At 39.9% G+C, this 22301-nt stretch overlaps 1 protein-coding gene across 1 annotated transcript in view; it reads right to left on the bottom strand.

Moving 5' to 3' along the window:
* Nucleotides 1-377: 377 nt before the first annotated feature.
* PLAG1 (PLAG1 zinc finger) overlaps nucleotides 378-22301 on the bottom strand; it is a 27277-nt gene continuing 5353 nt past the window's right edge. Inside the window, exons 2-4 of the mRNA XM_072151881.1 lie at nucleotides 6631-6712; nucleotides 2818-3175; nucleotides 378-2088 (exon numbers count right to left, since the gene is read on the bottom strand). Coding sequence (XP_072007982.1) covers nucleotides 840-2088; nucleotides 2818-3059 — 1491 coding nt within the window. The 5' untranslated portion in view covers nucleotides 3060-3175; nucleotides 6631-6712 and the 3' untranslated portion in view covers nucleotides 378-839. The remainder of the gene's footprint in view (nucleotides 2089-2817; nucleotides 3176-6630; nucleotides 6713-22301) is intronic.

The following is a 22301-nucleotide window of genomic DNA, read 5'->3' as shown; positions in this document are numbered from 1 at the left end:
TTAAAAAAAAAAAAAAAAAAAAAAAAACCCCGAACCAAGTACATATATTTGCAAGTGCTGGCAGCGCATATCTGATAAATGGCAATATAGTACCACTCAAACAGATAGTCGCATAGAATAATATATATAAATGTAGATATATAGGAGACTGGCTTACTGAAGGCACATATGTAGTAATTAAACACTACAAGATGAGGCATTTCGATACAATCTTCAGGAGGAAAAAAAAAAAAAAAAAAAAAAAAAAGGAAAAAAAAAAAAACAAACAGAACAAAAAGCACACAGCAAATTAGATGCCAACCAAGGGGTGAAGACAATTTCCGATTCATGCAAAAGTGCATCCAACATTTTACAAACAATTGTATTGCATAATACTGAAGCTGCTTGCCAGTCAGATGCAGGCCTGGGCACATAGGTTCGTTACATTTTATCACCTATAATTTTGCCAATCTAAAACCAAAAAGATTTGACTCATCACCGTTGATCGTAACATATGTTCCGTTTTCACATAAAACCCACCAACAGGCGTTATTCAGCCACCGATTCTTCTTTACGTAGAAATGGAACACTAGGAATAATTTCACAGGAAGCAGAGCCAAGAAGATCTATCTCTACAGGTAGAAACAAAATCAAGACACAGCCGGCAGTATAAAAAATACAACCACATATTGTAAAGCATCTAATTCCAAAGTAAACAATTAAGACACTTGTAAAAAGGTGAAAAGCTAATGTACTGGCTTAACGAGATTGTTAATGAATAGACTATTTGTTTTAAAGCCTTTTCATTGGCACTAAGATAAAAAAAAAAATTCAGCTATCTAAAGCAATCCATTGACATCCTACTGGAAAGCTTGATGAAATCGTGGCAATGTTGTGGTTGTATTCAGGTTGCTTGTAAAAGCAGAGGATAGTGAGTGTAACGAACCAAAACATATATTATTGCTAGGGTCTTGAGGATCCTGTGGTTGTGGGGGAAGCTGTGCCATTGATGAACTGGCCTCCTCTTGAGAGTAACCCATTCCTAAACTCCCAACGGATACAGGTGTACTGTAAGGTGGACCATTGGCTGGTATGAAACTAAACAGCTGATTAAAGTCCAATGAAGAAGTGTTGAGAGGTTCGCTTATCGAAACTGAATTTTTAGAGAGGGATACTCCATCGGCACTGTCATCTAACGGCCCTACTTGAGGATCCAAACCTAACTTAGATGAAGGAGACTCCTGGGAAGAGGACGTCATGCCACTTTGCAATTCCATAAGGTAACTTTCAATCTCCACTTTCAATGGTTGTTCCTTATCAGGCATTGAAACTGCATATGAGGTAGAATTGAGTGGGTATTTCAGCGAAAGCTGGTGAGAAGGATGGACAGGATCCATATCTATAGGGCATGGCATGCCCAAAGACAATGGTGGAGCGACCATTTGGTGTGTTGCAGAACTCTGCATGGACTGGATTTGTGTGTTATAGAGGTTCAACTGCAAATTGTTTGTAAATGGCTTTGAAGTCAGCTCATTGGAAGATAAGGACATCACGGGAAGCAGCTCATCTTTAATAGGAACACTGCAGGTGAAATGATCCAACAGATCCATGGGTTCCGTTTTCACTTTCAGCAGTTCTTGATTGTGACTTTTCTTCATATGACGGGTTAGATGATCCTTACGCCCAAACCTCTGTGCACAATACTGACAAAGGAAGTCTTTTCTCCCAGTGTGCACTACCATGTGTCTGCGGACGTCTTTGCGGGTGTAAAAACGACGATCACAATGCTCGCATTGGTGTTTTTTCTCCTTAACACCACTGGAAGATTTGCCTGCATGGGTCTTTAGGTGCTCTAGCAGCACCACTGTGCTTTCAAAAGTCTGCAGGCAAACTTTACACGTGAGGTCTCCACTTGTAGCAGCATGCAAGGCCAAGTGACGTTTAAACCCCAGCTTGGTATTGTAGTTCTTTCCACATTCTTCGCACTTAAATGCTTCTTTATTGGGATCATGTGTATGAAGGTGATTCTTTAGGTGATCTTTTCGGTGAAACATTTTATCACAATAACTACACTTGTGGGTTTTCTCTGGAGAATGCGTAGCCATATGCCTTGAAACACAGATAAAAACATGTCAGCAGCTATTAAAAAGAATATGGCATTTAAATACATTGATGCATAGCCCCTTATTGAAACATGGTTACCACCCTCAAAAAAAAAAAAAAAAAAAAGTTAAACATTCAATAATTTTTCATGATTTCTATTACTTTTTCAGCCATGGGCAGATATATCTAAAAAAAATAAATAAATAAAAAAGCAATCATTGCATCAGCTATTTAGCTAGGTGTAAACACAGGGCCCATGTTGGAAGCTGTTGGCTCTGTGATGGTGCACTAAACAGTATGGAGCCAACCACTTCCAATCTTGGCCCTATGTTAACACCCGACTGAACAACGGTACAGAAGAAAACAGTGTTCTGCTCACCCCATAATCCACATATTAGACATTCATGGCAATTCCTGCTGCCAACATTCAATGTTGCTTTCTGGACAACATTCTCCCCTCCCAGCATGTTCCAATTCAAATAATTGGTTGAACAGAGCCATAGGGGAGTTTGTAAGAAACGGCTGTTGACCAAGAGACATTGAAAGTCTATGGCTACTTAAAACCTTTGTAGGTTGAGTAGGTACATACCACAATCACACCATTGATTACAGTCACTTTATTCTAGAAATTAACACAATAGGTCACCCAAATACCATAGAACCATAGGGGGTAGAAGTTCCCAAAACTGAATGTTTTTCTTTAATTTAAACAGAAAGATAAATAAGATTGTATACCTTAATAATTTGTATTTAGAAACAAAGGCCTTGGTGCAGTCTTGTTGTGTGCACTTGTAGGGCCTCTCTCCTGTGTGAGTGTATGAATGGACTTTTAATTTTTCAACACTGTTAAATGCCTTGTCACACAGTTGGCAAGGGAAGTTTTTTCTTGGTTTTGTTTCACCACGTTTACGCTTCCCTGAAGGGACTTTCTGGGTATCTCTTACTTCTGACAAATCACCGGGAATGACAGTGGCCATCGCAGCCTAAACCAGGCCTTCTTGTTGGACAACTGGCAACTGCCCAACTCCACTAAGTGACAGCGTTTTTGGTGGCTTCGCAAGTTCCATGTGGTCGAAAAAAAAAGAAAAGGGGACTGGAAAAAGAAAAAATAAAATAAAATAACTATGATACAATGGAGTTGCAAACTAAATAAATTAAGCAATTCTGCTAAAAGCATGAACAAAAAAAAATGCACACATAAAGCAGAATTTATGGTTGCAATAAAACTTTGTTAATGTATGTATAATTAAAAAAAAGACTTATCACCTCCACCAACTCCAATTCCTAAATGAATAAGAAGGGTTGTTAGTACCAGCACCCAATATTTTAACAAGTCTATACTGTAGGTGCACCCTAATAAGCATTTTGGATGCTAAAAACTGATGAAAGTCATTGCTTCGGATGGGGGGGGACCTGTCTCTAGAAAACACAAAAAACCAGATTGCCCTGGGATCAGTGATCTAACACCTACTGAAGTTGGAGTTAGTGGAGGTTGTGAATGTTCCTCTTTAAAAAAAAAAAAAAAAAAAAAAAAAGGAAGAAAGAGGATGTTCCACAACCTACATTAACGTCTGGCCTTTATCTCCATTTCCCCTCCAGTTCTGAGCAAACAGGGTCATTGTTTTTGGATCTCTGCTGTCAGAGCAGACCAGGAGGTCTCATCCAGCCCAGGACCAGCAATCTGACAGTAAAGAGTACAAATTAGCATACTCGGAACAAAAAAAATAAAAAATGTTTATTAGACTCTCTTCTGTCAGACTGGTGGCCCTGGATTTGAGTAGACATCCCGGCTCCAATCAGTGGGGAGATGAAAATATTAAAATTGATCGCATTGAAATGGTGGGGGTTAGAAAAACTATTCTAGCCGTGTCCGAATGAAGCAATGCTTATAAAAGTATCCAAAGTGTGGGTAAAGGTGAAAGAAAGTTTCCACTTTAGGACTAAAACATTGCTGCAATGTTCTTACTATTCATTGTACAGGTGGTCCCCTACTTAAGGTCACCCAACCCCTAGATACAGACGGACCTCTCTGCCCACTGTGACCTCTGGTTCAGCTCTTTGAGTGCTTTACTATAGTCCCAGGCTGCAGTGATCAGCTGTAACGTGTCTGTAATGAAGGTTTATTGATAATCCTTGGTCTCATCATAGCAAACAGAATTTGAAACTCCAAATTGTCACTGGGACAAAAAAAAATTTTTTGTATGGAGTTACAATTATAAAATATACCAGTTGCAACTTACATACAACTTACATTCAATTCAAAGTACAAACTGAAGGAACATATCTTGTATGTACCGTAACCCGGGGACTGCCTGTAGTTGCTGGCTAAAGACTAATTCATTCAACAGCTACTGCACCCAACTTATTCTGAAATGGCCGATTCGGTGCTCAAATAGGGTTCTGTTGCACAACCTTTTTTTATATTTTACATAAAGTAACAACTTATTAAATTCTCCATCTCAAACCAAGAGTGTGGACCGGTGGATATTATTTGTGCAGTTGGGACACACAAAACTCTTCTAGTTAGTAGGACAGCAAGTTTGCTTGTAACACAAAAATCAGACCCATAAAATGTTTTAAACCAAGACTGTCAAGGAGATTGGCTGAGCACAATGTTCTAGAATAAAAGGGACTTTACTGTAACCCTATTTTCCAAAATGAACAAACCATAGGTAACAAAGGTAAGCTCTGCTCCCTGCTTGTGGTTTGGGCCAGAAATACTCATATCACACTGAATACAGCCATATTCCTAATCCATTAAAACTAATTTCAACACTTTAATAGTGAGGACTTATCACTTGAATGGAAAAGAGTTGCAGTGCAGGGCATTGCGGCCACAAAATTTCAATTGCTGTGCCATGAGGACTCAGTACTTGATAGAGGAAAGGCCTATTGAATGAGCTGATCAGTACAAGTTTCTGGAGACACTCACCAACTGCTTACAAATGACCTTTCCTAAGAATAAGTCATCACCATTAACTGCTTAACTTTTTAAAGCTGCAGGCCTTTTCCCATTTACGTTTTCTTACTCCCTACTTTCCAAAACTCAAATCTACTTTTCACTTTTCTTTGTAAGAAATAGCATTTCCTAGTAGCACCATTTAATAATTTTCTAGCTTCCCAGTACATTGCACAAAATAATTCTACATGCGGTAAAAATTCCAGTATTTATTCAGCTTTCACTGTTTGATCTATATTACACATATGCTCTTGGTCAGCATGATCATGGAGACACCAAATGTATATATCTTTGTTTCAAAGATTTAGAACTATACAATTTTTTCTTAAAATTTTTATGGGTTCCCAAAATGTAACGTTTTCTGTTACAGAGTGCATCACTTGGGAGAATTATCTTTACAAACAGTCCAATTGTGGAGCAGCACAGCGAGTATAATGGATCAAGTCCAGTGGTGGGTGCACACCTCCAACAAACCCGATTCACCGGTTTGTAAGGTCAGATATCCAAAAAAATGATATGAGGCAGCACTCCGGTAAGTATAAAGGTGATCTTTATTCACCCATGGCAAAATAAGTTGCAACGTTTCAGCTCATCCATAGAGCCGTTGTCAAGCATGGATTATCAGGCTCTATGGATGAGCTGAAACGTTGCAACTTATTTTGCCATGGGTGAATAAAGATCACCTTATACTTACTGGAGAATTATTTTTATGTATGAGGCATTTAGGAATACCTCACGTGTTTAGGATTAAGTTTGTTTTTGTGCGTGTTCTAGGGAAAGCGTGTTTAAAGGGTAACTAACCACCAGGATGAAAGACTGTATGCAAATTAACAACTATGGAGCCAGGAGCCCCTCAGGCTTATTTGCATTCAGTCCATCATTCTGATAGGTAGATGCCCTTTAAAGGACATCTAAGATCAGTTTACTGATCGCAGAAATAATAAAAAAAAACTTATTAGGACATAACTATATGCCGCAATTGTGGAAATATAGTTCTAAATATATAGTTAATTACCCTGGGGCGTTCAGGCTATGTCAACCTTTAGCGCCTCAGGAATCCTTGTATTTTAATGTATGTTCTCCCCCATTGCACTGGCGGCCCCTGGCCCCCCACAGGACATACAGCTAGCGCTACGGGGCTGAGATTTTCGGATATATGATCAAGTTTTTATAGCAGCTTTAAAGCCAAAATTAAATTGGCAAATCATACAAAGAAATTGTATAAAAAGGAAATTTGCCATTCACGCTCCTTTGAAAAATACCGACGTTAGCCTTAAAAGTTGATCAAAAAGCTTCTAAAAGTCGAAAGCAATTCCTATTGGTAAAATTGCACCCAATGGTGCCTTACCAATTATGGGAACATAAGCAATCTGTACATTCCACCTGTCAACACCATCTTCAAGCAAACTTTAAATTAACTTTTTCCCCCACAATTTAAATTAGCATCAAAAGTTATCTGTTATATTAAGCCTTTATGTTAGAAACAAGGTCCTTAGTGACTAAGAAATTCTATTCTACTAAGAGAAATAAAAATCATACTTAATATTTTGTATTTGGATATATTCCGATGGATTCACAACTGGACTCACTTTAGCTTGTTTCTGGTCTTAGCCTGTCCCGCTAGCACTTCTTGGAGGAGACCAGACTGTAGAAGTTTCCATTTTCTTAGATCTGTAAAACACAAATAAGAAAGTTAAGCAAAATACATAATTAAATACAACTTCACAGATCAATACCCAAGGACAGTTATAAGTAAAATTTTAGCCACATTGTCTTCCCTGGATAAGAATGACCTAATGTTGAAAGAATCTTCATCAGGATAGTTGGCCCAAACCAAGCAAAGAGTGACTGCGCAAATGGCCATCAAGACACACCATTTGGGAGAAGCCAAAACGTTGTACACTTAACTTCTTACCCTTCTGCTGCCAATATGCCATTGTAACTGCTATAAATCTATGATTTTGTCATGATTTTAGGTCTCAAACTGAATTCAATGCAATGGCCACATGGTGGTGAAAACCTGGAAAAAAAAAAATCAAAAAAATGGATGTGTTAAGCTTAGGCTGGTCCTGAAGAATGTAAGTGAATTGAGGTAAACTGTAGTGCCACAGTTTTTCCAGCAATTGGAAGAAAGAGGGACCAAATCGTCCATCAGGGTTTAGAGCACCACTTTGCATGTGTGACTGTTCTATTCACTGGTATGCCACCAGAAATTGTCTTTACATAGAGGCAGCACAAAGGAATTACCCCTGTATGACAATGGAAAAAACCCTTTAAGGATGGTTAAGAAGCAATTTAGACAAAGATGTAATGTACCAATTCACAAACAACAGAAATGAAAAACCTTCCCATAAAGTAACGGATAATCACAAACCCATAAATAATGGACTATGCTTCCTGACCTAATCCGACAGGTTTATGGAAATAATATCTTCATTAAACTCTCCACAGGAAACACATTTTTACAACAATGTAGTGGGAAATTGTTATATTACCATAGAAAAAACCAGAATAGAAAAAACCCTGTATAAATAGGAGACATTTAATCACTGGGAGAGGCAATGTGGGGTTGCGTCTAGAGCTGGGGTGGTTTTAGGCACTACTTACTAGTGCCCAGTGCATAATTTACCTGTTTCGAAGCAGGTTCAGAGTCTGCAGCAACTTCTTGAGATGTTGCTGCAGTTTACTACTGCTCCCGCACTAGCCTGGTTTATTACCGCTTCTCTCTTCCCCACTCCTCACAGCATCGCGCTAAAGGAACGCAATAGATGGAGGAGCAGAGCCGGCACCGACCACTGGGTCTAATCTGAGCTGCTGGGAAAAAAAAAAGTGAAAATGTCCCCCAGGGATCTTTTATGACCTCATGGTGGACATATTAAGGTTGTTTTCCCACAAACTAAAGTTAGGTTCTATCCACAGATCACAAAGATGTGGGGTCTGTCGGTGAGCGCAGCGCTTGGCAATTCCCATCAGCTCCACAGAGATTAATGGAGCAGAACTGTCATGCGCAGCCATCTGCTCCATTAATCTGATGGATTAACAAAAACCCACAAGTGAAAAATGTATTACATTTTAACTAGCTCTATGTGTCCCGAAAAAAAACACAGCAAAAAATTTTAAGGTAGCTCGCAAGATAAAAAAAGTTATGGCCCTTATACCCCCGCTTACAGAAATTTGCTAAAAATGCCCAATCACTAGAGCCTTTTCAGGCCGCATGACTAAGAGGTTAAACAGTTTCATTGTTTTGTTGACAAAAGAGGTGTAGAATCTGGTATTTCGGCATTGTAACAGCCCATAGCGGTCGCTGATGTTGCTCTGTTGCAGCATTATGGTTGGCGACAATGGGTGATACTTGTTCGTGGTGATTGCCCCAAACTTACGTAAGTCGTATCAAACAGACTCTGTGGCTTCCCAATTGTCATTTTAGAGTGTTTTAGGTAGAATGCAGAGGTAACCTGTTTCCTACTTGCCTTCTTAGACCAGTTGAGACTATCAGAATGACTTTGGTTCGTCTATGCAGATCTTTTGTAACACATTTGATATCAACGACATTGGAGGTAAAGCATAAGCTAGGCCAGTGATGGCAAACCTTTTAGAGATCGAGTGCCCAGACTATGACCAAAATCCACTTATTAACTGTGAAGTGCCAACTACGTGTTCTTCCACATCTTTCAATTGTATCGGCCTCCTAAGACCACCAATACAGTTGAAAGAAAGAGGGTCTCTCTGTAGAGGAAGAATGTTGGCTCCAGCAGAATGACCTCCAAAGATAATGTGGTTCTGTCAACACCACCTCCCTTTTCCCGCGGTTCCAAACAGCCAATGAAGTGTCGCTTTAAAAGAGTGCCGAGAGCAGCATCTCATAAGTTGCATGGGACTGCAGGAAGATTTGGTGGATTTGGTCCTTTTTGGTGAACTCTGTCCTGTGGTGATGGCCCGAGTGTCCACAGAAAGGGCTCTGCGTGCCACCTCTGGCACCCATCCCATAGGTTCGCAACCACTAGCAGCGATGGCAAACCTTTTAGACATCAAGTGCCCAAACTACAACCAAAACCCTGGTATTTTTATGCATAGTGCCAATGTGACAATTTAAGCAGCAACTTATTACCCCCTGCTCTGTCACAGGTTTAAAAATTGTAGAGGCCCCTGAGGACACCAATACAGTAGAAAGAAGGAGAAGAAGTTTGGATCATCATTGAAGCTTTCTTCCAGGGTGCTGCCTGGGACAGCAAGAGGCCTTGAGTCCTGTCTGGCGAACTCTGCGCTGGGGTGATGGAACGGGTGCCGATAGAGAGGGCTCCGAGTGCCACCTCTGGCACCGGTGCCATAGGTTCACCACCACTGTTCTAGATCTAGAACCTCTCAGATTATCTTAATTTAAATGGGTTTTCCCACAAAGACAAGTTAGGCCCCATCCACAGGATAGGGCCCAACTTGCTGATCAGTGGGGGTCTCAGTGCAGAGACCCCCACAGATTGAAAACGAGGGGTCTGGATGACCCCTCGCCACTCCTCAGACGACTAATGGAGCAGACGGCCGCGCATGACCGTTCTGCTCCATTAATCTCTATGGAGCTGACTGAAATTGACAGAATTGGTGGCCAATTTAAATATAGGATTTGATTCTAACAGGATTTCTTTAGGTGTATCAGTTTTAATACGGGATTCCAATTTATTAAGCCAGAAAAATATGTTAGGGCTACAGAGGTAGCAGCAAAATTCGATTTTCTAAAACTACTATTTTCCCGTCCAAAGGATCCCTTAGTTGGGCTGTGTCATCAAAGGGAAGGTCAGTATTTCTGACCACCTTAGACATCTGCACATCCATTATCCGGATATTATCCCACATTTCTGAAACTTTCTAGTAAGCTGGACCTTTTCTCTGGCTCCTTTCATTCATCCCTTACTTATTATTTAAGGGTATGATTAGTAGGGAACATCCGCCTCTTCTTAGATCTTAAAGGGAACCCGACAATAGGGAGCTAATTTTCACTAAAGGCAGGTTGCAGAAGCCCATAACACCTGCATTTCAAATGTGCCTGCCTTCTCTAAGCATTTTTATTATAATATAATTGTGTATTTTAACTTACCTGGCTTCCTAACAAAATCCTTGGTTTAGTCCCAGGGGTTGGCTCTGGTTTGCATGCATTTAAAAAAAAAACACCACATGACTTTGGTGCTGCTCACTCTTTGGCTCTCAGCAGCCACCTTTGTGCTCCTTCACAGGAACAGAGCGCACACAGCCTGGTGAGCTGACATCAGTGGGGGAGGGAGGAGCTATACAGGAGCACAAAAGGCAGGGGCTGAGAGCTTAAGAGTGAGCAGCACACACAAGGCATGTGTTTTTTCAAATGTATGTACAGTAACAAGTAATCTGTAAGTCAGAGACTGACTGTAGTAGAGCTTTCATTCATTCCATTACCACAGACTACATCAACAACACAGGATGCATGACCCCCAAATATATTTCTGAGCATTGCACACATGGCAGATGACAGCTCTCAAGCAGACAAAAAAGAACCATCAGGTCTGCTCTTAAACAATTCTTATTCAAATTTTCTTAAAGAACAACTATTACAACCCCCCCCCTCCCAATAAATTTAAAACAACTTTGCTTATTATATTGGTTACCCATGTTCAGCAGTTTCTTTGTTATACCCCTTAGAATATCCCAGTTATGAAGTAGCTCCTTCCTCCGCTTGTGTTGACAAGCCTTTTAAATCCGACTGATAAACAAAATGTACCGTTTAACAAGAGTAGCGAGTCTGCCGCCCTGCCCCTGCTCACAGGAGACTAGGTCATGTGACAGAGCTCTCTCTGTACACGTAGAAGTGCGGAGTGTGTTCAGGGCTGTGGATACAAATATCTCCTACACAAAATAGTGAGGCACAAGATTTCCCCTATTCACTCCATGATTCTACAGAACTTTTCTCCTCACCTCATGCTGCAGCCCTTCCCCCACCTTGTACTATAAGCTCTGTGCAGAGAAGCTATTGACCATTAGCAAAGTCTATACACTTCAAGTAACTGGTTTACTTCCACTTATTACATATCCCATGTTCTTCTATGTGATGGAAGCTGCCACGCTATTTACCTTATAAATCCTGTATGTACACTATAGAATTTTCAGTGGATTAACTTGTGGAAATCTAAATGGATGTTAAACTGCTTTGAGAGAGAGAACATAAGGCATCATGGGATCTGTGGGCAGATAGAATTGGACTCAACATCAGGGCAAGTGCAGGAAGATATTGGACTCTTCCCACTTCCCCACTAGCAAAAAAGATTTTTGTCATACACTCAAAGATTAGCAGCAATGATGACCACTTATAAAATTGGAGACATCAAGGAGAATACTATGTATCAGCCGCTATGGTCACCAAACAAGCCTTTGGTGATAATGTTACAGTGTGGGCAGGTGCTTCTAATAAATCCAGTCATTGTGCTTCTGAATGAACAGCACAGGCCCAATTTCCATCTTTTTAGATGACAACGTGCATAGAGGTTGGAGGCTAGGGTACCTTAACCCCTTAACGCTCTGCGCAGTAGCTCTACGGTATAAGGGATGTATGAAGAGGGCTCATGGGCTGAGTCCTCTTCATACAAAGGTGGGGTTTTTTGCATTTTGCATAAAACCCCCACCACTAATAACCGCGGTCGGTGCTTGCACCGATCGCGGCTATTAACCATGTGATTGCCGCCGGCGCGCGGGCGCCGCCATCTTTAATGCAATCGCCGCGCCCCCGAACGTCATCGGGGGGCAGCGATTGGTTGCCATGGTAGCCTTGGGTCTTTTGACACGAGGCTACATGGCATCTGCAGATTCGTTACAATGAGCCAGTGGCTCATTGTAATGAATGTGCTGCAAAAATGCCATATATTGCAATACAGAAGTATTGCAGTATATGGTAGGAGCGATCTGACCATCTAGGGTTAATGTACCCTAGATGGTCTAAAAATAGTGAAAAAAAAAAAAGTTAAAAAAATGAATAAAATATTAAAAATTCAAATCATCCCCCTTTCCCTAGAACGGATATAAAAACATAATAAACAGTAAAAATCACAAACATATTAGGTATCGCCGCGTCCCAAAATGCCCAATCAAAATATAAAAACGGTTACGGGCGGCGGTGACCTCCGAGGCGTGAAATGGCGCCCAAATGTCCGAAATGCGACTTTTACACCTTTTTACATAACATAAAAAATGTAATAAAAAATGATCAAAATGTTGCACAGACCTCAAAATGGTAGCAATGAAAACGTCGCCTCATTTCGCAAAAAATGACCCTTCACACATCTCCGTGCGCCAAAGTATGAAAAAGTTATTAGCGTCAGAAGATGGCAAATTTTTTTTTTCTTTTTTGTACACATTCGTTTAATTTTTGAAAATGTATTAAAACACAATAAAACATATATAAATTTGGTATCACGACGATCGCACCGAACCAAAGAATAAAGTAGGCGTGTTATTTGGAGCGAAGAGTGAAAGTCGTAAAAACTGAGCCCACAAGAACGTGACACGTGCGTTTTTTTAAAAATGTTTTCACATTTGGAATTTTTTTTCAGCTTCGCAGTACACGGCATGTTAAAAAAAAATAACATTACAGGAAAGTAAAATTTGTTACGCACAAAATAAGCCCTCACACAGGTCTGTACACGTAAAAATGAAAAAGTTATGGATTTTTGAAGTTGGAGAGCGAGAAATGAGCCGAAAAACCCTGCGTCCTTAAGGGGTTAAACGGAGGGGCCTGCATTTTCTCCAGACCTTAAACCCTTTGAAAGCCCATGGGATCAGGTAAGTAGAAGCTTGTAACTCTGTACCTCAAAACCCCAATGACCTTAGGGCAGCCATTCAAGATGAGTGTGAAGCGAAAGCCACATTAAAGTTAAAATTTGGTGCTGGTATCAGGATGCAGTTTCAGGTTCCTTGACCTATTCAGAATATGTGGACAAATAATGCCTGCATACAACTACTGTTTAGTGTCCAAGTGGACTGCAGACAGTCAAGCACCACGCACACAACCATATTGGGACCCATATTGTGATATATCTGCACAAATAGCGGCAAGATCAATCCCTCCGAAGAGGCCTATGACACCTGGTCTTGGTGCGGTGAGCACAAAGTGTCCAAGCCGAGCAGCCACAGTGCAAAAGATGGAGCGGGTCCTTTTCCTGCCCATTTGTGGAGAAGCCTTTTTAGCTGCTCTATGGAGATGGCGAGGGTGAGAATTGCTCATAGCACAAATAATTACATCTATAGCAGATTTAATTCATAAAAAAATATCTACAGATTTAAAGTTTGGTTTACTGACTGTAGAGTTTTAGTTGTACCATTAAAACTGTTGTTTTAATGGTCTCTGCTATAATGATGACTTTCCCTAGAGGACACTCTAGACCAGGGGTAGGGAACCCATCGCTCGCGAGGCAGATATGGCTCTTTTGTTGGTGATGTTACCGCTGCCTACATCCTTTGTATGACCCAGGCGCCATCCCCTAAGCCTGGGTCAAAGAGAAGAGCATGGGATCGCTGGTAAGTGAATATTCATTTTTTTGCAGCGGCTACCCATCTACTGGGGGTCCTGTGCAGCGGCTACCCATCTACTGGGGGTCCTGTGCAGCGGCTACCCATCTACTGGGGGTCCTGTGCAGCGGCTACCCATCTACTGGGGGTCCTGTGCAGCGGCTACCCATCTACTGGGGGTCCTGTGCAGCGGCTACCCATCTACTGGGGGTCCTGTGCAGCGGCTACCCATCTACTGGGAGTATGTGCTGTAGCTACCCATCTACTGGGGGTACGTGCTGGGACTACCTACCTATTGGGAGGCATGTGGTGAGTGTCAGGATTTGGAGAAGTGAACCCCCTGGACCACTGTGGACAATGATGTAAGCAGACACCTGGGACCGGAATCTAAGTGGCATCCAGTCTTCACCAGAGCATGCGGCAAAGCAGGATGGTCTTTCTGCAGCATGGCACCACCAGGTCGTTCCACAGGCGCTACTTGTTCTCCGTGGCAGCCAAGGTCAAGGTACAGGATCAGGCAGACGGTCAAGGCATTATGCGAGGTCGGGGACAGAGCAAGAGATCAGGGCTGGTAGTGAAGGAGCAGAATCAGGAACAGGTCAGGGGTCACAACGGGAGGTTAGCACTTGGGAAGGAAATACTGTGGAAAGCTTGATCATAGGCATAAAGCACTAAGATCTGGCAGGGAAAGCTGGGAGCCGCTGGTCTTTATAGGAACCCAGGAAGTGGGACCGAATAAGCGGCACACTGGCCCTTTATATCTGCGTGCGCTGGCCAGCCCGGACGGGAGCCACAAAGCGGTGAGTTGAGGGAGCTCGGAAGGGGGTGCAGCCACGGAGAGGGGCACGGCTGTGCCTGCGATCCAAGATTTAGATCGCATGGGCACCCGTGACACTGGGACTACCCATCTACTGGGGGGGGGGGGGGCGAGCATGTGCATATGGTACGGCTCTTAAGGAATAACATTTTAAAATATGTGGCATTCATGGCTCTCTCAGCCAAAAAAGGTTCTTGACCCCTGCTCTAGACCATTACCAAGAAGTTGATTATGAATGTGAAGAATTGTACTGGAAATACAGCTCTGTTCTCCATGTAGTGGTAAGCCTTGGGGACTGCAGCAAAACTTCTATTCATTGGAAATGAAGCTGAACTGCACTTTTATTGACAAAATGTACTTATTATATTATCAAGGTAATACAAAGTCTAAAGAAAAGTAACCAACAGAATCCCAATCTAACCTGAGCACTGCAAGTTGTACAATCTACAGCCAAGATGATCGTATCAAAAATGTGTTTTTACATTGGTAAAATGTTGAGGTTGTAAGGAAATCCACTACTTGTTTTTAGTACATGGCACCATCAGCAGTGTTGTGCAGACCAAGGAATAAGCTTTTTAGTACAAACCAGTATTGTGTCAATATTCATAAGTGAAAACTTTATTGTTTATGGAAATGGGCACAAATCTGAAAATGGGTATAACGGTCCAGGTCGCCTGGTGCAAAGTCTTCCTTATTTCCAGTCTCCCATAGATCTGGGAAGATGATAGGATGTTGTGATGTTTGAACTGTACAATGTTGGAAGCCATTGGAGGTCCTTGAAGCTAAAACAAAGACTGGGTTAAAAAAATGGAAGAGTAGTGTTTGTTGTTTATAGTTTTATCATGGTGCTTAAAAAACTTCATGCAACAACAAGGTGTATTAAAAAACCCCAAGGGGAATTGTACCGCTGCACTATTTAGAATGTAATAGGCAAGGGGAAGGACTGGGATAGGCATGTATGATGCATCATTATAGTTTTTTCCGTGTGATTTCTACACCAAAGATTTACAATCCATTTTTATGGAATACCTTGCAAAATATCATTCATATATAGTCATTTTTCCAGTGAAGCTTCAAAGACCTTCTCTGGATCTAGATGTGTTATGTCACAAAACTGCAGATCTACAACAGAAATAACATCCTGCAAAAAGACAGCAAGAGATTGATGATGGTCCATATTCAGAAGAGCACCAATATAGCATTTACCGTACATACTTGAGTATAAGCCGACCCGAGTATAAGACGAAATACCTAATTTAAATACAAAAAACTGGGGAAAAAACCTATTGACTTGAGTATAAGCCGAGGGTGGGAAATGCTTTGGCCACAGCCCCCCCCCCCCCCTCATCCCCAGTAGTACATATACTATGGAGGGCTGGCAGGCTATGTGCTGAAAACCTCGGCTTATATTCGAGTATATACGGTATGTGCCATTTTCCCAATGTCTGATATACTGGAACTTATGAAGTCTACAATGTGTACAAATGTCCTCCCAAGATAATTATTTAGTGCTACTCTGAATCATTCCGAGCAGGCTAGCCATCTCATCTTTCTTATCAGGAAATGTTTTACAAAAATGGAAGGATCCAGGTCTTAAGTGTAAAAAAATATTAAATCCAGACAGAGTCCAAGGAGCCTACACAAAAAACTTAGGAGGCAGAAAAGTGTAAGCCACATGGGAGAATTATTAATGTATGGCGGTTTGCCAGTCTCGGTATATGTGCCCCTGTATGTTGTGTCCTCATTACACTTGTTCAGCGAGGGCAAGGGCTTATAAAGTAAACATTAGTATTTGATATATGCTTAAAATGTATTTCAGTAGGAACTAGCAAATCTATAGGATAAGACGCACAATTATCTTGACCTGTCAGTACATTACGGTGCGCTAGCCCCCCAAAGCCCTGGATGTACTATGCTCTGTGACAAGTGCCAAAAACAGAGAATGTGCAACTGATCTGTTAATTTGCTCTGTAATTTAGGATGTAATAATAAGATGACTGCTAAGGTCGGTTTCTTTATACTTTATAGTATTTTCTATCTTTAGCTGAATTTTCCCCAATTCCATATCATAACTTTTAAGGTTTTGGCCATAAATAAAGTTTACCAGGGTAAAATATAATCCTCTATAATATAAAATAGAATATAATATAGTAAGGGGTTTCCCTTATTGTATTTACCCTGGTAAACCTTCCCCTTCTGCCTGGAGGAAGCTTTGGTCATACAACCCGGGGAAGCTGCTATTTGGACATCCTCTAGACTTCTGGTGGTCTGGTGGTCATTACTGAGCCCACTCTGTGATTACCACTCCCTTGTGACTTGTTTGAGGGAATGCAATGGACATTCAAACGCGGCCTATGGTACATGGAATGTTACATGAAGTCCTGAAAGGGACTGCCGACATGTCACATGACCCATGACTATTCCAGGCAGTTTGTAAAATTTACCAGGGTAAGTACAGTATGGGTGACCCTACTAGGGGGTTGTACTTTTATTATTTTGGTAATCTTTATTTGTGGCCAACCCCTTTATAGTAATTACAGTCCCATGAACTGTTTAGTAGCAGCTCCCTATTACGCCAAAAAGAGAGAAAGTTTGTCAGGGAAAAAAAAAAAACTAGGTTGTTTGCAACCCAAGCCATGATCTCTAACCATTTAGTTACACTGGTATGTTGAAGCTACACCACTATTTTACAGTCAATGTTATTGCAAATTACATTAAAGGTGTTTTTTTCCCAAAAATTAGAAAAATTTAACTTTAAGATAGAAAATGCCATAAATGATAAAGAAACCAGCTTCAGCCACCAATTTATTATCGCATAGAGAATTACATTACAAGGTAACAGCTAAGTTACACATTCTCTACTTGTCCAACAATACTCCATAAACTTCTCATTTTCTAAATCTTGTTTCTTAATCTGCAACTAAACCTTTGAAGCCATTTCTTTAAAGCAGAAATGAATAGTGCAAATAAAATGTAAACTTTTAATATTCTAAGTGTCTTTATGTCTCTTTCTCTTGTAGTGAGCACTGTATACGAAGTCCAATAGAAAGCAAATAGATAAAGGTGCTAAAGATTAACTCTTTCCATACCTAGAGAATATTTATCTCTGAGTAGATAAGGTTATCCACGGACCAGAGGACCAATTATCACCTGTACAAGCATCTTTAAAATCTTTAGTCATGGTCAACTCATAATGCAGATCTAAAGTGATTAACCATCTGATATAAATATAGGGATTATCCTCTGAATAATACATTCTTATTGCCAAAGATTGACATCTTTCTCATGTTAATTCTATGTAGAATTTACTAAATATTAAATTTTTACATGGAAGATGGCTCCAACAATGCTTGCCCTGCATGAAATAGCAAGCTGGTAACATTTATATCTATAATTTACTTATTTTATTTACTATTGATTTCATACTCTTCTGCCAAAAAATACTCCTCAAATGCTAAAAGGAGTATTATTACTCTGCCAGAGACGGTCTGTAAGGAGTCAAGTCATTAGGTTCCTTTACCTGACAGGTGGGAGATGACAAAAAGCAGATTTACATAAACTGCTTAAGGGAAATTACCATAATATTTTAGTAAAATGAAACTACACATACTTATAAAATTGCCTTTTCACATCTCTCATGTGACGTCACCTCCCTAGATAACAAGGGAGAGGGAAGTATATCAAGCAGGAGGCGTGAATAATTAACAGCCCGAAGCATCAGACATCGCATCCGATGCTTTGCAGCTTCTTTTTACAACTTTTTTTACAGTGATGCCTGCAAGCCAACATTAAAGACAACCAGCCCCGTGATCATAGAGAAGACAGCTAGAGGTATGTGTATTTTAATTTTACTAAACTAGAATGGTAGATTTAACTGAAAGTGTCTTCTGTAAACCATATCTGGACTATAAGAACCTCAAAAACCATTAAATGGTTTCAGAAACACATTTAAAAAAATCCATATTTTTGTGACTGAATAAACAAATTGCCAAAACCACCCAATTAAATCGCTTTCAGCATTTTGAAGTCGCCAAAGATGGTGGTCCGAGTAGCACCCGTGCTAGAGTTATTTCAAGTACAATAAATATGTCACCAGTAAACCAAAATCCAAATTTATGTTTAAGAATTCTAGATAAAAGGTTACTATTTTTTTTTTTACTTATAATTTGTAACTGAACCTTTTTTTTTCTTACTTTTTTTTTTTTTTTATTTAGAAAGACATATGTCTGGCAATAACTTCTAATGTATTACATTTTTTGGCCAGAAATTACCTTACTCAATCACCTCTCACTCCATTAACACTTTCAGCCGAATGAGGATATTAACCTCCATGGAAGAGGAAGGCTGAGAGGTTGCCAGACACTTTTGGTGCCCCCTTATCAGAGTGCTGGTCCACAATCCTATACTTACCGAAGTCTCAACACAGGTAGGTCTATTTTAAAGGGCAAGGAGATTTTTCAGGTAATAGAGCTTCATATTTACAAAAGCAGGAAGTCACCATTTAGGGACAATTACACACATTAACACATTTTGTAGAAACCAGCATAGTTTACCTCCACCCAAGGTATTATAGCACATAAGGTTAGAAAAAGACATCAGTCCATCCTAATAAATTATACTTTGTTGATCCAGAGGAAGGCAAAAACTCTGCAAAGCTGATGCCAATTGGCCCAAAGTGGTGACAAATTCCTCCCCGAGCCCTAATATAACCCACACGCAACATCAGCTCCATGAGATGTTCATTTTGCCCTAAAACTTTATTTTGTAATCAGCACTAAATCTTTATTTATACTAATCATTTTCATTTATAAACACATTTTGAGCAGAATTGCTTTTTAATCTAAAACTGATGAACATTTTTGTACATTTAATCAACTGAAAACTGAGGCAAAATGGAGCATAACCAAGACAATTATGCTTCAATGCAGTCTAATATCGATATTTCAGCGATAACGAACATCATGTGTTAAAAAGAAAATGATCATCTAAATAGAAACCTGTGAGCAATGCAGCTTCAAATGTTTTAAACACTTTGCATCGGTAGCATTGTCAGATAAAGCTTGGCATCTCACACTCATCTACCTAGAACCGGACATTAACCAGACATCTGAACAGCTGATCTGGAACTAAACATATATTAAATCTGTTACAGCAGAAATGCGTCTACCCCTTTAGCTTCATACTGGTTATTACCACACAGAAGATAGGTAGGGTGACCTGGGCAGCTCAAAAACCTGGCAGACATGGGATTAAAGGGGACCTATTATATTAAAACAGGAAGTCCAAACTGTATACACAATTTTATAGAGCAAAAACTGTACATTGTGTCCTATTATCAAGAGCATGTCCTATTCATAGAGCATGAGGAGCTGAACATGTTCCACACAGTATCCCATCTGCATGCAGCATGTTCTAGAGCAAGAGGTGCTGAGCAGATAGTACATGTGTCCTATTATCAGGCAGAATGGTATAGAGTGGAAGGAGCTCGATATATTGTTTTGCAGGTAAAGACTTGTATCTTAGTAACAAATCTGTAATTTATCAATGCTTAGGAGGAGGAGGAGTGGTCCCTATGGTCGAGTTTGGCCGCCTGACCCGGACATATTGCCAGGTTGGTGGCCAATATGGTAAATTGACATCCCTAGCAAATGGCCATGGTTATGATTGGTCAGGAGGTGTCCCCTGGCCAGTTGCTCATAGAGTAATACCTCCCTCTGGAATGCAAAGCATAGAAAAAGAAAGGTTCCATTCAAGAAGTTGCTAATTATTTGAATATTCTACAAAACTATATGTTCAAGTCTCTCATATCTATACTTTGCTACCCACACAACCGACTGCATGCTGAATATTAAGGGTTGCCTTTAGAGATTCAGATGTAGTAAACAACTTTGAAATTATATAAGTTAAGATACACATGAAAAGTACATTGATAATTAAGATGTTGTACCTAAATCCGCTTTGGTCAAAAAAACACTAAAAAAAAAAAAATTTCATGAGCATGAGCTGTTGACCAGCCTAATGTTTGGGACAACCAAGCTTTTTTGTACTATGCCATAGCATTTATTATTCTTCATAACCTAAACCAAAGGGTGGACAAAATATTACAGACCTTAATATCAAATTAGACCACATTACAGTAATTTTCTCAGGGTCTTGGCGTCCTGATCGTGGGATTTTTCCCAGTTCTTCTCCAAACAAGTGCATAGCATACTAAGATGGTCAGCACCAGGGCTGATATAGGTTTGTCTTTGAAGGACATGAATTCTCAAAGTAAGGTCAAATGATGAAGGGGTTATGAAGGGTTACTCGGTTATTTTACATATCAATATACAATGCATGACTTGTCCTATTTAAGATTAATGCACAAAGGTTTTGCATTTTAAAAATCGCTTAATATTATTATTCCTGTAAACTTCTCACCACAAATAGCTTATGCTGGTCGCAAACAGCCGTATTGCACACTTCAAATGGTTTGCTACTTATATCTAATATCACCTTAACTTTTCTATATAGTATTATAATACAGGCAGTCCACTACTTAAGGACACTCAACTTACAGACAAACCCTAGTTAAAAGATGGACCCGTCTGCCCAATGTGACCTCTGATGCAGCTCTCTGGAAGCTTTACTACAGTCCCAGGCTGCAATGATCAGCTGTAAGGTGTCTGTAATGAAGCTTTATTGATAATCCTTGGTCCTATTACAGCATAAAATTTTGAAACTGCGATGGTCACTGGGGCAATACATTTTTTTTTCACGTGGATCTACAATGATAAAATATACAGTTTTGACTTGCATACAAACTCAACTTAAGAACAAACCTATGGAATCTATCTTGTACCTAACCAAGGGACTGTCTGTAGACAGTATCCTAACTTTATATATTCATTAACCATTTTTATTAATTAAACAATGACTCCAAGCCCTTCTGGTAGCCAATGGAGAAGGAGTCAATAGATCAATAAGTACTTAAACAAAATCAGTAAAACCTCCCTTAACCCTCATAAAACACAAAACAAAGACTTTAACTGAAGAGTCACTAAATGATGAGCCCATCCTGACAAATGTCCTCGGTAATAAATGTTTTTCATAGAGTGGCAAAACCTTCAGTAAAGTTTATAGGTAGTTGTATAAAATTGCAGCCCCCTTTGCCACGCTTCAACTCATGTGCAGGTAGAAAGGTGCAGATACAGGGGCAAAATTATATAATTTAGTTTTTTTTTTTAAACAAAAAAGTAGCAAGAAAATAATAAATAGAAATAGAAAAAGGTCACAGAAAACAAAGAATCACATACTGCCAGCAAGAATTCACATTTGCTTCTGACAGGTTCATTTCGGGGTAATAAACAGAAGTTTGTTGCATCTGATTTAAAGAACTTCTGTTTACTGACTTAGCTTTGTCACCATGAAGGTTCCTAATAATTCTTTAGCCATTGTCCTAATAACCCCATCTGTTTTTTTTTTTTTTTTTTAAGATCAATGTGTGTTCTAGTAAATCAAGAGTGGGGACCTCCTACAGCAGAGAAGAGCCACACAAAGATGACAGGAGAAGACCACCTTGTAAGATCTTTTGGGAAATGTTCTTTATGTAACCAATGCATCAACAAATTCACCTCTATGAGAATAAACAGTTTTTATAGGGGACTGTAAGTAATTGGGACTAATATTCTAGAACACAGGCGGCTAGAAATGTAAAAGTAGTCATATTATGAAGCAAAAAGAAATGCCAAGTGAAATATTCTAAATAGAACCAAATTCTGCGCCATTCCTAAACACAATACAGGTTGCATTACATGACTCAAGACAACCTATACAATCATTGAATTTTATTTATTTCACCAAATATGTACAGCTTTACAATCGCACAATTGAGTTAATTTATTGATTTTAATGATAACAATCCTTAGTTTTTTTCTCTTTACA

Source organism: Engystomops pustulosus, chromosome 5, assembly GCF_040894005.1.
Source record: "Engystomops pustulosus chromosome 5, aEngPut4.maternal, whole genome shotgun sequence".
Taxonomy (NCBI): domain Eukaryota; kingdom Metazoa; phylum Chordata; class Amphibia; order Anura; family Leptodactylidae; genus Engystomops; species Engystomops pustulosus.
Note: the sequence above shows the minus strand (reverse complement) of the source record. Positions and strands in the feature narration are given on the sequence as shown.